Source organism: Calidris pugnax, unplaced genomic scaffold (assembly GCF_001431845.1).
Source record: "Calidris pugnax isolate Ruff unplaced genomic scaffold, ASM143184v1 scaffold28, whole genome shotgun sequence".
NCBI classification, from domain to species: Eukaryota; Metazoa; Chordata; class Aves; order Charadriiformes; family Scolopacidae; genus Calidris; species Calidris pugnax.
Genome location: NW_015090842.1, coordinates 573,461 through 591,497, shown reverse-complemented (window position 1 = coordinate 591,497; position 18,037 = coordinate 573,461). Strand labels below are relative to the sequence as shown.

Sequence of the window (18,037 nt, the reverse complement as noted above, 5' to 3'; positions counted from 1 at the left end):
CCGGCCCGGCCGGGCCCGGCGGCAGGTTCCCCGTGCGGGGGAGGCCGGGCAGCCTGCGCGGGGCCGGGGCTCCCCGAAGCGAGAGCCGGTTTGGGGTGGGAGGGCGAGAGCTGTGGAGGGTCCCGCGGCCTCCCCGCCCACGGCCCCGGGGGTCGGCACTGCCTGGGCCCCAGCCACGGGCACCCCCCGAGGCGTGTTAGTTCGGGGAAGCGGTGCTGCAGGGTGGCTGCGAGTGCTGAGTGCCAGGTCTCCCCCGCGCTCTACGGCTGCCCCAGTGGGGAGGTGCCATTAAAAATGCATCAGAATAAGGGGGGAACTTTTTGCAGTTGCCAAAAAAGCTGTCACGCTGGGCCTTGGCGCTGGCCCTTCCATGGCTGGTGGAGGTCGCTCCCCTGCGAGGTCCTCCCCGGCCCGGTGTCCCCTGGGCAGGGACAGTGCTGCTGAGAGCAGCCCACATCCCCTGGACGGGACCTGGCCTTGGTGACTTATCGACACGGAGTTCCCCGGGAGGAAAACATCCAGATTACGCCTGAAATGGCATGAGCTGCTTTTCCTCATCGGGCTGATTTCCTGGCGCTGCTGGTAGCGCAGGCCTCATGCGCTTCATGAGTTTGATGTGGAAGCGGCGTTAGAAATTGACTAGACTTGGGGCTGGTGTTGGTAACCATTGCTTGAAACAGACGAATAAGTAACAAACAAGTTGTCAACAAACAAGTGACAATTTCTTGAAAAGTAGTTTCAGTGGTTTCTCTGTGACCTCACGAGCACACGAACTGCAGGCTGTCAGTTTCCTTCGGGAAACCTGAAGTAGGAAAGTTTAACTGAGAAATGGTGGGAAAACCAGAAGTAAAATAGGATTGTTGGTTACCAGTGTGTTCTGGTGGCTGCATCAGAACAAAACCAAAACATTAGATGGGTCATACAGTAACAAAATGTAACCTCTACTGAAAATAAAAAACTTATGCAATAAGTTTTGGAAAGCAACAGTTCCAGGCAAAAGAAAAATATACTTTAAAGAAACAGATGTAGTTTAATGTTCCTACCTACATTTCACTTCCAATGTAATAAAATAAAAGAGCTCTTGTGAGGGCTTGGGACTAAGTGATCATAAAAATCGTGTGACAGCCAGCAGAGAACCTGCCAGCTCTGGTGGGAGGCCTTTCCTGGGCTGAGCAGGGGCTGAGTTCTGGGATCCGACTGGTGAAAATGAGGAAGCTGAGCTTCCCCTGTCCTCTCCTGGGCTTGCAGGTAGCCATTTCTGGGACTGACTAATGCTTATTTGCAGAAGCTTGCTCAGCTTCAAAGAGGTGTGCACCACAAAGCAGTGCTTGCATTAAACATGCTTCATTATCAAATATATACTTCAGCTCTGTCAGAGTTGAGTTTGTGGCTGGAGACAGCAGGGTCCTTGCATTAGGAGAAGAAAACAGACCTCGAAGGACAGGCTAATATATTGTACTAATTACACTCTGGTATTTGTGTGTCCTGTGTGGTGTAAACTGGGTGAGTGATTAGAGATCACAGAGCAAAATTGAAAGCTTGTAATTCCCCCTCTAGAAAGAATTTGTGGTGGTATCGTTAGGTGGGAAATAGAATCATAGGAATAGGTCTGGAGAAGGAAGGAGGTCAGAGTCCTTTTTTTCTTAAATCACAGCAAAAAACCCCACCAAAAAACTTGTGAAGAATGTGAAATTACAATAAAGGTTACTCTTTTCCTTCCTTTGAAGCAAAACATAAGACAAGTTGTACTACAACCTCTGCCTTTTTTTGGTTTTGTTTTTTTTTATCAGCAGATGCAAAGATCTGAGAGCCCCCTATGGCATAAGGGTGTCTGAGGATGTTCTCTCTTCCCTTTTGTACTTGCAATAGGGCGAGTGTGTGATTTCCAGGCCCTGCGTGGAGTTACTCCGGGGGGTGATCTCGCTTGGATAACAGTGTTTTCAACCTCTTGTGTGTTGCTGACCCACAGCTTTGTGCCTGGAAAGCTTTGCCCATATTTAGTTTCAGGTCCACCGCCTGATTTAAAACTTTCAGTGACTTTTGCTAGGATTTTATGAACTTGCTTCATTGTTCCTACAGGCGTGGGTACCCCAACCCAAAAGCTTATGCTGTGCATTCCTGCCGTGCTGGTGTTTATCAGGGGTGTGCGGGAAGTAATAAACATAAACATGCTTGAGTTTTGTGCACCATCAGCTCAACTCCCAGGCACATAGTTTGAAAATTGGATTAGCAAGAGCAGTCTTTCACCTTCTAAAATTACTTATGCTGTTATATCAAGTAGTTATAAACAAGTAAAATAAAGTATTTTATTAGCTCTTTTATGCTGTGTCTGCAGTAAGAAATTATAGGGTTTACATTTCTGATGCTGATAAAGTTTTCCAGGAGGTTACTTTATGCAGCTATAAATCAAAGGTTACCTTTCAGATTGCCTCTGAAAACTATATAATAATTAAGATGTGGAGCTCTGCTTCTCTAAGGTTAAGTCCCTTGGAGGTTTGGTTTTTGTAGTAACAATTTAACTGCACCTTTCTGTCCTCTCCTCTGGAAGCTGAACTGATAGAAAATAACCAGACAGCCAGTCTCCAGGAAGCTGAGAGAAGCTGAGGTGGAGGGACAAACTGGACTTCAATCATAGGGTTTTATTGATGAAACAGTGTTTATCTGTAATACTGAAGCTCTAAACCACAGTTTTGCTATATTAAACATTAAAAAATCAGGGAATGATCTTAGATTCTTCTTTCCTCATCTGATTTAAAAAAACCAAAGTCTTGCAACAAGCTACTGTACTTCTGCTGGTAAGGCTCCAAAAAGTGCAGGTAGGGAGCGGTAACAAATGTGAGTGAATGAGCAATATATTCTTGTAGCACTTTAAGCACCTTAAATTCTTCAATAGCCAGTTTATTTTAAGAGAGTGCTCTCTTCTTTTAGACTCTGTCACCCAGTTGTGGCTCTGTTGAGCACCATTTCTGTTCTCAGTCACTCAGAATTCATTCTTTTTCCAGCTTATCTCAGCTGTTAGTGCTTTCTGCATCTACTTTCTGTGTTGCTCTACATGAAGGAGTGTAAGGAGTGACACGCTGTGAAGGTGACCAGCCCTGTCTCCTTTGGGACCATGTGGGCAACGTTTGGTCACCTCTGGAGAGCAATGCTGGTAGTCAGCATCTCCTCCATTTCAGTGGTTAGCATCTTCTTTGTAGAGCTGAACTAAACTTCCTTTTCTGTCCTAGACTGAAGTAGCAAACACTGTGCATCTGAACTGTGCTAGCCACTGTCTTTTTTTAATTGACAATTAACAGATGACAAATCTTTTCTAGACCTTCCTTTTGGCTGGGGAACGAGACCTTGAAAGTGCCTGTAGCGCTCTTTGCCTTGAACAGAAGACGACTGTGTGATCGCCTGAAACAGAACAAGGATGTCCAGAGGAATTCGATTGTTCTGCTGCAGGGTGGAGAAGAAACCCAGAGATACTGCACAGATACTGGTATCGTGTTTCGCCAGGTGAGAGCTGGATTAAAACTTCAAATCAAATTAAGAAACTCTCTTCAATTGCATGAATTTTTAAACAATTTTTAATTATTTTCCCTTTATCTCTCAGGTGTGCATTGCTTGCTTCACTTAAATAAATTGGCTTGCTTCTTACATTGCCTCTTCAGCTTTGAGTTCCTCTCTCTTTCAGTGCTTTAGTATGCAGGCTCATTATTCAGTTTAAAGGGCCGAAACCTGTTTGGGGCCCTGCTGCCTGCCAGTATTTAATGTAATAACAGAGACAGCAATGGAATATTTCTTAGTTTTTCAGTCTTTTCTGTGACCCAAAAAATAACCTTCTTTCTGTAGTGAAACATATTACAGTGGACCTAAACTGAATTTATTCATATAAAAGCTTAAAATACACTTTCCACAAAGCAGGAGGTATTTTAGAATTTACAACATGTGTCTTCTCAAATGAGACGACTCTTTAAGTACTCATGTGTTCTCCTGTCACAGATAGGACTTAATAACTTGCTAATGTCATGCCGAATGCGTTCTTAGTCTTTGGGAAAGTTGGCATAACAGAACTCTAATTATACATAACCCTCAAAGCTGTGTGCTCGACGTGGCTGCCACAGCACTTTGTTCTGTGAATTTATTGGAGCTGTTGCATGTTATGAAGAAACAAAACCTATAAATTCTGATCTAGATAGCACTTATCTTAATGTAGTTAATGGTGTGTTTTTAGAGGAGATGCACCTGTCAGAGTGTGTGGCTGTCCTTACCAGAGTTCATCTCACTGTTGTTAAGTGTTTTGCTGTTTGCTTGTTTGCTCTTAAAAACCTCTTGCTAAAGGCTGTTCCTGGTACAGCTTCCTCTTCTCAGGGGAAGGCTGGGTCTTCCCTTCAGCACTCACTTCACAACCCCATGAATCCACACTCTGCTTTTGCCTCGTGTGACATGATTGTTTCTTCCTGGTACTACATTCCCTAATCTGGGATTGGAACACTATGTTTTATTGTATGATGTATATGTATGTGCTGAGTTGACCTGTTTATTTCTCGTGGTAGCTTATTAATCCCTGATCCTTTCCAGTTGCCACCAGAGGGATTTGTATGACTGTAACCTAAAACTAATCAATCTGAAAAGCTTTAGATCCCGCCTCCAAAAGCAAGAGAGATCTCTTTCAGATACATGGGAGTACATACTGTACATACTGTAGAGTATTTTTAAAGCTGGTAGAAGTGAGGGTTTTCTCATAAATATATTTTGTCTTTAACCTAGGAATCTTACTTCCACTGGACTTTTGGGGTGACTGAAGCAGGCTGCTTTGGAGCAGTAGATGTTGATACTGGAAGATCCATGCTTTTTGTCCAACAACTCCCTGAGAGCTACGCTGTTTGGATGGGGAAGTAAGATATACCTTTTCACTGTGTTCCGAGGTATCTGGGTACTCTGGGTAGTATGCCTGGCTGTAGAGCTAGAATAATGTCTCATTTTAGTCAGATTCCACCAAATCATTCGCTGTGATTGTAGTGATATGTACATACAGAGGTACAAAACGTGACCAGTTGGGTTTGATCATATAATACCAGATGATCTGCCACCATTTGGTGGAGAGTACATTTAGAATCCCAACCTGTGGATCCCGTGGTATGTGTGACAGGAAGCTGAACCCTAAAGCAAAGCAGAAGTCTTGTGTTAAGCCAGACCAAATTAAATAGTAAAGCGGGCTTTTTCAGGTTGCTTCACCAGTTTGCAGCCGCCTTAGCTAATGAAGCCTTATGAGTGGCAGAAGGTAGTTTAGCCTCTTTTCATCTCAAAAAAAGATATCAACTGACAGACTGGGGAACATAATTTTAATTCTCTTCTGTTAGTGTGCCATAAACATCTCTCCTTCTATCCATATCGGTAGTAAATATTGCTCAGTGCTGTAGTAGTGGAGGAATTGATTTATTTATGTGTTCATTTCTTTTCTCAGTCTTAATTGTATTTATACCCTCTAACAAACTGTAATTTTTTTTTCCTGTCTACGTTGTCTCAGAACATTGGATTCCTTCTAATTTAATATTTTGAGCTCAGGTTGCTTCGCTTCTAATTGAAGCTATCACTTATATTTTAATGCTAATTTTGGGAAAAGGCAAACAATCGCAACCAATGGCATATGCTGAGCTGTGCCAGAACATATGGTGGGGCATGGCTGCTGTCTTCTCCGGGAGCTTGTGTGAGTATTGCTGTCTCAGGCCTGCCTGGGAACTGAAATGCTTTGTGATAGCAGTATCCATATTTTTATGCTATGTGCAGTATTTGAGGTGAGAGCTGCGGCTGGCTGGGAGGAGAGGTTCTGGTTAACCCCCCCGTGTACTCTCTGAAACCTCTTCCCTGGTGGTTCTTGTTCCCATTTATAGACAAAGCTTTTTCCTCCTCCCAAGTTCTCTTCTGTTAGTTCACATCAGCTGATTGTGCCTCATCTGAAGAGGCTTCAAAATATTATTGAAGCTCCACTGTGTCATTTTGCATTTTTGAACAAAATATTGTGGTGTTTATAGATGGTGGCCTCTTTGATTTGTTTGTGCAGCACTCGTTACTGGTTCATTTACACAATTACAAGTCTGGTTAAAAATGGTTTATTATTGTCCTTATGTCTTCTTGCTCTTCTTGTTCTATAACAAATTGTCTTTATTACAGCATACTTGTTTTCTAAGTTCTCCTCCTCACCCTTCCTGAATCCCTCTGTTCGAATCTTTATTTTCCCTTCTGTCAGCCTTGGTCATGTACTTTTTCTGCCTGTCAGGAGGAGGATGGATGAATAACTCATCTGTGAGTCAGTAGCAGTTCTGCTTCATAAGCTGGTTGGCAGGGGGTACTGCACACAGCTAGGGCTTGTGTTCCTTCCCAGAAGACTCAATTTTAAGTCAAAACTAGCACTGAAAGAAAAACACAAATAAGTTTGCCTTCCATCTACTGCTGTTTATCTACTGTAGTTTGCTGTGGAAATGCTTGTTTCTGTGCACGCAGAAGGCACTGTCTACCCACTGAAGAGACATCCATTTAACATGGGTGAAGCACAGATCAGTTCCAGGCCTCGCTGGGTATTTTGAGGTTGGTGTTTTACAGAGACCCACAGCCCCTGTGCTAGTCGATCACACGGGGTGCAGGGCTCTGCCTGCTGCTCCCATCCCCTCCTGTTTAAGGCAAGTGTGGGAATCTGCCATGGAGTTTAGGCAGAAATGCATCGATTTATTCTGCATAAAATGAATGCAGAAGGCTCTTTACTGGTACTTCACTACCAGTGTATTGCTGGATGTGGTGTTTGATGTACTGTTGTGCCTTCACTTCTGAAGGTCACGTATTTGGGTGGGTTTGGAAGCGTGGCTCAGGTAATGTGCCATGATAAAGTGGGGCTTCTTGGCTTCTTTCAAAGTGCAGCCTTAGTGTGGCCCAAACCAAGGAGGTGTCTGGGAGCACTGGGAGACGAGCAGACTATTGGTTTATAAATGAGACCATAACCCCTGTAGTTTTTTCAGTCTCACCAACTGCTCGTGTTTCCCAGAAGGGTTTGGGGCACTGGGGTGGTGCCTGGGACACTGAAGAAGAGGTGAACGTGGAGATGATGGATGCAGCACCCCGGCTGCAGTCTGCCAAGGACCCAGCTCTGTGTCCTACCACGTTAAGGGTGACTAACACGTCTTTGGAAGCGTTACTCATCTTGTAGGAAAGCCTTCTTGGTGAGCGTGTATTCTCTAAAGGTTTGTAAGTACCTGTAAGGCTACCTTTTAGGAGTCCTTCAAGCCAAAACAACCTCTGCAGTTTCAAAAGGGAGGAGAGATTTGATTTAACTCACAGAGTAAGGACATTCTCCCCAAAAGCCACAATGTCTGAAGGGGCAATGGCAGAATTGTTATGAGGGTAATTGTAGGACTGGTGCTCCTACTTTGGTGTGGGGAAGGGATTGCAACAGCAGTTATCTGTTTTTAAATGATGAGCGTGAGCATTTCTGCTGCTGCTGCACCAGCCCATTTCTTCATTGTTGGCTGGGAAAATCTTCCCAACTAAGAGCAGCTTTCCCTCTCTCTCATCTGTACCTCTGCCCCTGCCTGTTTGAAACAGGCTCACAGCATGGCTTAGAGCCTGAGCTTTTGCACCTCTGAAGTATTTTTCTATTCTTAGTTTCGGAGGAAGAGTTTAAGAAATGAATCTGGGAATGTAAGATTGTAAAGGCTTCAGAGGCACAACTGCAGTAACTGCCCCTCTGCCTCTTACCTGGTGGAGCGTGTGTGCAGGGCTGGGAGCGACCGCTTCTCTGCCCAGGAAGCATTAAGTTGGTGTGACTGCGTGTCTTGCACAGAGACTTCAATTTCGCTAATTAATGCTGCACCTGCCATTTACCTCCTTAATTATAAATGACAGAACTAGTCAGTGTGCTGATTAAAGATATTTTATAAAGTAAAACATACTGTACAGCAGCTGCTTTACGTGGAGTGGATGCCAAAATAACTTAATTGCCTTGCCACGTAAAGAGTGTTTTTAATGGAAAACAAAAATATTTAACGCTTTCATGCTCTAACTTTAGAAATACATACTCAGTGGGACAGAACAATATTTATATGCAATTTCCTGTGTTTTCTTCAAAGCCCTGCTGGCTGATTGGTAAGTATAGCAACACTAATCTAGCCTTGCATCCACTGGAAGTAACATTTTCCATGAAGTTGATGGGAAGCTAGCTATATTTGAGAAGTTGAATCTTGGTGTGGCACTTTGGAGCTGTAATAAACCGCAATGAAACACTTTATGAATGTTAATCATTTCTCAGTGACCTAATGAGGAAGCTCCTTAAATACTGCCATCATTTTCTAAGTAGGCTGCGACCAAAGTCAACCTTTGGTTTTAGTGATTAGACTTGACTGACTTCAGCAAAGCTGTGAAGTTTTACTGCCTTTGGAAAAAAGTGCAGAAGTCCATGGTTGTTTTTTTGTTTGTTTACGTTTTTTCCTCAAAACTTTCTGTAAAAATAGTTATTTTGGCTTTTACCCTTTTTTTTTGTCTCCAGTAGACTGTATGTGGCCATGAAAATGCCACGTACAGCTAGGAAGCCAGCAAATGTCTTTCTGGATTTCTTTTCCTTAATAGGCATGGGTAAAATTTTGTGGCATTTGTCTTTTGAGTAACTGAATATTAAAGTGTGTACATCTCTGCTGGTGGCTGAGGCTGGTGCCATAGTTGGCTGTAGGTCTGGCCAGAAAAAGGCAAGGTCTGTAGAGAGCCTGTTCTGTGCAAGCTGAACTTTGAGGCAGCTCTTTGGAAAGGTGGTGGGATGTGTGTGTGTGCTGTAGGAGAAACTCGAAATCACCTTACCTGCACTCCATGATGCAGATTTTGCAGGAATGAAGGACATTTTTTAAATTAGTTTTACTGATGATGTACGTGCAGGTTATCTCCTCTGTAGCAGCTCTGGAGCTGTGCTCAGCACACTCTGGAAGGGTCTTCTGTTTTAGCTTCTGAACTCATCTCATGGATCATTCTCTCATATTTTTTCTTGTAACTTTTTCTCTAAAATGAAATATGTTTAATGTTTTCTTTTTCTCTGTCTATCAGTCTGATCCCTTCCTACAATTTGTCCCTTCCCTCTACCCACTGAATCTTTATTTTGCTGTTTAAAAAACCAACCCACCACTTTTTAATCACTTTAGGTCATCTTATTACTGTTTTGTACCAACTGGCAATTGCAATTTATCTGCAAAGTTCGTTGCCACCTGCGAATGCCATCTGTGGATCTCGTGAACATGTTCAGTCCTGCTTCTGTTTCTGAATAGCATCAGAACTGATTCCAGTCTTTGGAGCCTCCTGCTAATCAAGGCTTGCAGGCCATGGCTGTTTGTCACTTTAACTTCTGAGAACATCAGCCTAAATTGATGCAGCACTTTTCAGTGTGGCAGTTGGAGGGTTTCCCAGCCCTCAAAAAGCTCATCTTTTTATCTCTTTATTTATTTTTGTTTTCTGCTTTAGGCCTTTCACTTTTTTATTACAACTAGTCATTGGGTTTCGGGTCACATCGTAGTGTTCCTGTCCAAGCCAATTTGAGTTGATTTTGGAGAGTAAGTCTTGAGAGAGATTTTTATCAAATATTTTTCTATTATTCAGATAGTACATCTGTTGCTTTACCCTTCATCTGATCCTTTGAAAACTGTACAATAAAGCTGGTTGCTTTTGATTGACGAGACTTACTCGTGCAGTTCCCCACGGTGCTTATTTTCCATCATTCCAGTTCTCTCCATAGTACGGTGATTTCCATTTCTGGTCTCCCATTCAATTATTACAATATTTCTCTGTGGATAAAAATTACTTTTACAGAATAATTAGTGTCTGGATTGCTCTTGCCACTTTACTGATGATTGTTTTTCTCTAAACAGTGCTGCTTGAATGCTCTGACTTCTCAGATGATGAGTTTAGTCATTGTCCCAGTATTCTCATTCTCCAGGAGCCTTGCTCTGGTGCAGTAGGAATGTGTATTGTCTCTATCACTTTCACTTCAGTAACTGTTTTTATAAATCTTTGCTTTCTAGCTGCTTAAGTTTCCTTGTATTTATTGTTGAGAATGTTTTAAGCAATAATAGTTAATTTATACTATTTATAGTACTATTTATAGTGCATTGTTTTCTAATCTCTATCACGTATACCTTTAACTGGATGCAAAATGTGGTGATTTATTAAGTGTTCAAGTGCTTCTTTTCTTTCTCCTCTTTTTGATTCAGGTATATTCAGAAATAGAACCAGCACTAAGTATCTCAGCTCGGCAGTGCTGCACCAGAGTTTTTCAATACCCTGATGTGGCTTCAAACCACAGCATGAGAGAGTCGTGTCCTGCCTGCGCACGTCTCATGCCTGTGGTACGAGGGGGGACGTTGATAACCTTCACCAGGCATTTCTTATTTTATACGTTATTTAATACACTAGCAGGATATCGAGTTCAGGGATATAAGCTCCAGATAACATTTTGAAATATCAGAGTTTTCCTTTGATGAGACATGCCGTGTGCTTGTCCCTGAGCACTCTGGTGGGAAGGGGAGCTGCAGCAGAAGCAGTGCCGTGGGGACTTTGCCGTGGTGCCCTGACCAGGCTCTGCCCCTCCTCACCACCTTCTGCCCTGCGGCCGCCTGCTCTGAGCCCAGAGGTCTCCCCTTCTTCTTGGCAGGGACTTGAGAAGGCACTTCAGTGAAAAAAGATGTGAAATATCTACAGTGGTGCCTCTATCCTTGCACTTTGAAAATTCCATGTTGTCAGCTCTTGATGGAAACTGTTTTCTGTAGGGTTTTTATTCCCCACGACCTGTCCTGTGTCTGCCTGTATGTGCAGGAGGGGCTCTCTAAGAGTGTTGCCTGTGTTGAGAAACCTACAAAGGAGAAAAAACAAATCCAACCGTGTCGTTAAAACAGGATAGGGAAAAGTATAATTGCTATTAATGCTTCTTGAGAGCTAAATGTGTGTGAAAGCTAGGCAGGCTGTGTTTTACTCGCTGCGTACCCCTTTGCTGGAGCTCTGGGTGTGAGAGCTTGGCCTTGCCTGGCTCCTGGGGGATGCCCGGGCTCCTGTGTGCTACAGGGACAGCCTGGCATAGTGGGTTGGTACGGTCTGTCTTGTCTTTGTGCCCAGTGAGTTGCTGTGGCAAGTTGCTTTTCATTTCTTTGTGGTTTAGTTTTCTTTACAAGTTACAAGCTGGGAATACGATCATCCCCTTCTCACTGGTCAGGTCATCTTAGCGCTGCTGGGAGCATCAGTACTGCTTCCTTCCCTGCTGTTACCACCTCGACGAGAGCTGCAGGACACGCTGCGCACATTCCAGGGCTGCTGGTAGTGCTGGTACGTGTGGGACATAAAATAGTGCTCATTTCCCCCCAGTACAGACATTTTTCCAAAGCAAAAGTACAACATCTGCTGCTGACAGATTCAGTACGTAACGCTCAGTTGAGAAGTGTGGATGGGGACCAGTTTTTGAGTGGAGCACTGTTACTGTAGAGTGACCTAGAAATTACTCTTGCCCTCCTCACCACTGTAAGTCTTTTTGTGCCTTTTTTGGGGGAGGAGAGCTTTCTAATGAGTATTTGTCAGCAGTTTTATGCTACAAGAAATCTTTCAGGGATCTCAGTGTATAAACATTCCCTTTGTTACAGTTTTTTCTGTACTAGTATAGAGCCCTTCTCTCCAAGGAAGCATTTTGTTTGCAGAAAGAAATAAAGCAAAGGTTACCAGTTGCAAGCTTTCCGGTTTTGTTTTTTGGGGTAGCTCTTGATAGTATCTTTTAAATGTCTAATTGAGGCACTGCTTCTTGTGGTAGAATTTATAGAAAACCTAAAGAACTTTTCATCTTTTGGGAATGGCTGAGCAGGAGCGGTGAGACTGTATATTTGAAGTAGATGAAATAGGTAGTTCAGAGCTTGGCTTTTATTAGGAAGACCCATGAGAGTCTCCTCAGTACTTTATTTCTGATTTCAGAAGGCCAACGGTCTGTACATTGCTCCTGGTTATTCTGCTTCTGCATGATCTGTGTGTGTCTCGTACCCAGCATCATGGGGCAGGAGGACTCAGCTGTCCTGTCCCTCCATTAGACACGGCTTCATGGTCACCTACAGCCCTGGTCACCTTTTCATGTCAGGGCAGCTTGGGTCTCCATCTTCAGTTCAATTTCTTTTCAATTCTGTTACTCTTTCAAAATCCGTGATGCTCTGGACTGTATCAGGAGGAGCGGAGAGTCTGAGTTTCCATGTATGCAGGTATGTCTGTCTTTTGAAGGACAGAACAGAAATCTAGAGAAACTGGGCAGGGGGTGACCTTAAGGTAGTCAAAGGACAGAACAGAAATCTAGAGAAACTGGGAAGGGGGTCGAAACATTGCCGGAGGCTGCCTGTGGTGCCAGCGAGCCCATCAGTACTGTTCCGTGTTAAATCTAGCTTGATGCCTTTTAATCTTCTTGTTTGAGACAGTGAAATTCCTTTTGGATACGCAGGTGATTGCATTTTTTTTGGACAAAGTCAGGAACATCTGCTGGTGTCTTGTAAAGCCTCCCGTGTTGTTCTTCCTAGCAGCTCTCGACACCCTCTTGTTTGGCTAATGCTTTGCCATCTGTTAACTCCATGATACTGTAATGAGGAGGGAGTTTATTGGTGGGTCTCTGGCAGCGTTAAAGCACTGCTTTTGTATCCCTTTCCCCCCTCCTGCTCTGCATGCTCTGCTGATGTGTTTCTATTCATCAGGATTAATTTTTGTGAAGGTTCTTATTCTTTGTATGCAGTCTCGCCCAAACTTCTGCTCTGCTTTGTGCTCATTCTGGCCAGGCCGGAGGAACACGTTGTTAACTGTGGGCAACTTCAATTGCTGAAGGTTCTGCTGCTCCAGTTTACTCCTTGTGCCTGCATTTCTTCTCACATGGGTGAGGAAAAAAGCCGTGTAACTGGTGCAGTGACTTGGTGCAGTCAGTGTGTGCCGCAGTGCCACGTACACACTCTGTGCAGGCTCATGTTTTTGCTTATAGAGACTGTTGGCTCAGGATAACGGGAATTTGCCATGAAGTGGTGGTTTATGCCTCTTACTCTGAAGGTGAAAGTTAGGGTGGAACGGAGGGAGCGATGCTGTTGTATCCCTGTAAAGCAGAAAGCTTTACTCTGAAGTTTGCTAGTTTCAGCTTTTCTGTCTCACGACATCAAGAGTCTTCCTCTTGTGATTTTCTGATATGAGCTTGGACAGGTTTTCATGCGTTTCAGGTGATAATGCTTGTAGGGCCTTTTAAGATAGCACTGTACCCTGAACATTATTGTGTAGAAACTCTGTGGCTTTAGACTTTGTCATGAATAGTGTCTTTGGTGTTTGCCTGTTCTGTTATTGTTCCAACTATGTTAATTCTTACTTTTAATTACTGCTTGGAAGAGCATCACCTTCTGGCAACTGCCAGGAGCTGTGGATCTGAAAGACAACAGGTAGTGGCCAAGCCTTGTGGGTCTGTGTTTTAATTGCAGGAGATGGGCTTTAGTATAGCGAGTTGTGCTTTGTGTCAGTGCTTGCAGTCTTCCTCCCGACATCCTCAAGAGACCCTCAAAATAGTTATTGACTCTAGAGGTTCCTACTGATGCCTTTTAAAAACACAGTAATGAATGCTGATGGGTTTTTGGCTAAAGGCAGATTCAGTGCTTAGAGACTGCAGGTGATTCTGGCCCTAATGCAAGTTCATTGATAGAGTGTGTGGTCAGACAGGCTGGAAAACTGCTTTGGGTCTGGGCTGTGTGCTATTAACTTCATATTTCCTTCTGTGGGAGAGGGCGTCCTCACATTATGTCAGGATACACCTGCTGCTTTCTCTTACGTGTAACAGTGCAGAAGGGAAGGTGTATTTAAGGCAGCCTTCTTTCAGAATAGCTTCAGAACACAGACAAGGCCAGAGGTGAAGGCTTAAGGAATTCTGTAAAACCATTCAAATCTTAAAGGTTTGTTACAGATTGTGTAGGTGTAAAGCCACAGAAATGAAGAACTGGTTATTGTAATGTGTAAGTGAACAAAGCCCCATAGTTCTTGTGAGCATGTTGATGGCTGTGGTGTGTCTGCCTGTTCTGACAAGCCCGTGGTGAGAGTGTGGCTAACGGGGAGCTCGGAGCCATCCCGGGTGGGTGACAGGACACGCGTGAGGCAAAGAATTAGCACAACACAGAAAAGAAAGTAGAACTGGCAGTTCCAATTCAAACAGCTTCTGCTGGTAGAGGGAAGTGGTGCAGCTGCCATTCTGCGTTGTTATTAAGGTGAATGATGTTAATAAGGGGAACGTTCAATAAAGTATCTTAATTCTGTATTTGAGAGAGACAAAAAATATGTGAAGCATCAGAAATTGATGGTGATGAACTAGTTTCTATTCCAGCAGTAAACCTAAAGAAAGTTAAGTAGCTCCTAAAGGTCGTGTTTTTATCCAAGTATTTTAAAAGAGCTGCACAAGGGCTTCTGCAGGCTGCTGTGGCAGTTTGGGTAGGAAAGAGAGAGGATGCTGTTAGCAATGCCTAACAGCAGGACACAGAACAGTATCAGATCTCTGAAAATCAAAGCATGTAGGAATCAAACTAAAAATGAAATACATGTGCTTATTCTGATCTCTGCTGGCTTTTGCAGTCTGTGGTGGCTTGCAGACACGTTAGGAAAGGTGAGGTGTGTGAGGGCAGTGCTGACACTAAGCCAGCCCTGTGGACCCCGGCAGGTCAGCGGGCTGTACCCGAGCCAGGCTGGCTGCTGGCCCACAGGGCTGATGCCCTGAGCTGGGGGGCTGCCTGATGGTGGCAGGGTGCAGGAAGCTAAGGCTGTCTGTAATCCTTTAGGAACAAAATGTAGAATGTGTAGAAAATATTTTTAAATTAGTCCCAACTGGAATTTCTCAGATTTTTCTGATGAACGCACCATTAAAGGTAATTTTTTTTTCCAACAGGAATAGATTTACATCCTAGGCTATGCAGTAAGATAAATAATCTTGAATTAGGAACTCTAGCTGAATTGCTGAGGAAAAGCTAAATTGGGGTGCTTGAGGAAAAGCTGAATTTCATTTTAGAGCTGATCCACTGTAAAAACTAAAACCTGAAAATCTGTCCTAGAAGCATTAAAAAATGCAAATACAAAGCGACCAGTAGGAAAAAGTGGTTATATGTATTGCAGATTGTCTGGAAGAACGTTTAGATGCAAATGCAAACGTATACATATGAATGTATATCAGCAATTAGGTTGCAAATATATTAGCAGTTGGCTTAGATGCGTTGCTTTCAGGAATAGCTATCAGCTGTTATAAATTCTGTTCACAGTTTTTCTTTGGCATTTGTGATTTAGATCCGTCTCATTTGTACCTCTCTTCTGAATGCAGTTCTGAAAACTAGAACACTCTTTTATCGTGTTGGTATTACGAGGCTCTTGCTCCAGAGTCCTTTAGAGCACAAAGAAATGTTGCTTAATGGAATTCTTACAGTAATGTCAAATTTGTACAAATCTCTTAAGATTTGCTGTTATGAATTCTTGCGCAATGTAATGAACAACAGCTTTAAAGTGGTTTTAGACAATAAGACCAAGTTTTTATTGGATTTAAAGTGGAAACACAGCATGGTTAATAAAGTATTGCCAAAAATATTGAGGTTTTAATTTTGTCCAACTATATAAAAGCTTCAAAATACATATTTTTTGTGTATTTATAGATAGGCTGTCAGAGCTGTTCATCTTCCTGGTGGATAAAGGGAGGAGTCACTATTCCATTCCTGCCCAAAGCATGGCATTGAGGTGGAACCAGTTGTAACACTGGGCAGTCAGAGTGGTGGCAGAACCTGCTCTGCCTGATGAGGTGGTGATTTGGTGAAGGATCTTGGTTTTAAACATGCTGTCGTGTACCACTGGGGGTGCAGTTAAACTGCATGGAAAAGTTTAGAATGAACCTGGAAGCTTTCACTCAGCTGATGGGCTGACTGGGACTCCTGATCACTAGTTCTTAAGACGATGCTCCCTCACCCTTTTGCTGGTGGTATTGGTGTTGGATGGATGTACAGCAGAAATGAGATAGCTAACATGGGATACTGCTTTACTGTTTGGCTTCACGTTTCACACCGTGTTTTTACAGTGAAAGTATTGCTGCTCCTCTTTCCCACTGCCACCTCAGTAGAATTTTGTTTAGAATGAAATTGTCACTTGCTGTGATTGAAAGCTGAATTTTCGATATTTGGTGCTTTAAAAAACCCTTAACTGTTAAATTGAGACACGCATCAGAATTGGAATCTTCTCTTAAAAATGTAGTGTCACATCTTTAGGCCATCTTCAGGATTGCCCAACCGCTATGAAAAACTTGAGAATCAGAAACCAAGCAGGTGAACTAGATTGGGCAGAAGAACACAGGAGAAGGAAGAGTTGTGCAGGAAGCATCAGCAGAATGTAAACAGCTTTGATGTTGCACCCAAAATAACTCAATCTTTTTCACTGGACTGGAAGTTGTGATGAACTGTAGGTGGTGAAACGGAGACAGTATCTTGTTTAAGGGATTCTTTGGTGACAAAAAGTGAGGACTCCATTCTTGTAAATAAATAGGAGTGATGGACTCTGACACTTTCTTGCCTTATTATGGCCATAAACTATGGGATGCCAGATTTTTGCCTGGCCACTTGGCCATGATGCAGTTCTGGGAGTTTGGAGTTGCTTATTTCCATTATAAGATAAAATGATGACTCTTACTATTCTGGAAGCTAACTATTGACATTTATAACCAACCCTGGCATTTGCTTGGCTGGAGTTACAAAACTACAGGGAAAGGATATTGAGTGGTTTTAGGGCTGAAGTGCATTATTCTCTGTAAGTTTTTGCCAAGTTGTTGCCAGGGAATCTAAAAAATTTTGCACATTTTTCCCCGCCCCAAAAGCCTGTAAAAATTAGGCCATTGCTTCTGTTCACATCTGTTTACAAAAGGGTATTTTTGGGTTTTTTTGATAGATAAGGAGAGACATGATTCAATAATACCTGGGATCACGTCTTCCACTTGGGTAGTCCTTCTAATTAATTTATGACTTGCTGTGGGTTTTTCTACGTGTAGTCTCTGCAGTGATTAATCAGAATTTTGAAACTGGCAGCCCATAGCAGCATTACAAAAGACAAAGCCAAACCTAAAAATTGTAAGCAATTAACTTATTCTACCTGCCTGAGAGTGGTTTGGAGAGAGAAGTACTCCTCAGCTCTGAGAAGTATCAGATGTGCTTGAAATTATCATAACTGAATGTAGCTTCTGATTTTCCTGATCCAGCGAGCATTCTGGGGAAGGTACCGTTCCCTGTCACAGTGATGGCCAGTGCTAGACTTTACCCTGTTTTGCATTTAAATTGGATAAAAATGAGTACTGAGCCCTGTCTCTGCTAAGGAACTCCACATTGCTACGTTTTTTACTGTAACTACGATGTTGGTGCAGAATAATGTTTCATCGATTCCTGCTAAACTTGGGGGAAAAAATGAAGAGACTGGAGAGAATATGGAAAGTTTGAGTGAGGATCCTTCTTGCTCCTCTTTCTCCCTGAGCCTTTGTTTTGCCTCCTGTGCTGCCACATACAGAAAAAAAGCACAGGATTTTCTTGATTTAATGTAGGCTTCCATGTGCACTTTTAGCCCAGGTGTCCTGATTTAGTGGCTGAGAGGATGGAGGGTCGTGGGGAACTGCTGGTTCCTTGCCCTCAAAGCAGAGAAAAAATTCTCAGCCTTGAAAGGATGATGAGCTACTTCTGCTCCTCAGAAGAGTGGTAGCGTACGTGAGAAGAGATGTTGGAGGGATTGCAGCTGGAATGGAATCAATAAGGGATTAATATTAACTGTAACCAAAGAATTACATTAGCAGCAGTGTGCTGTGGGTGACACAACTACAGAGTGCAACTAACAACAAAAACCTGGTTGAACAACAGTTTGGGAGAAGACAGAAATTTTCTTACTGGCCCGTTGGAAAAGGAGACCTACGCTTGGTTAAACTGCATTAAGTGAAGTGATTAAAATCCAGCACGTTTGTGGGCATAATATTAAGGAATATTTACTTTACAAGAAA

General features: G+C 43.1%; 1 protein-coding gene across 1 annotated transcript in view; it reads left to right on the top strand.

Annotated features, from left to right (window-relative positions):
• Window positions 1-18,037, top strand: part of PEPD (peptidase D) — a 105,628-nt gene that overhangs the window by 8,571 nt on the left and 79,020 nt on the right. The window contains exons 2-3 of the mRNA XM_014942133.1: window positions 3,315-3,498; window positions 4,753-4,880. Coding sequence (XP_014797619.1) covers window positions 3,315-3,498; window positions 4,753-4,880 — 312 coding nt within the window. The remainder of the gene's footprint in view (window positions 1-3,314; window positions 3,499-4,752; window positions 4,881-18,037) is intronic.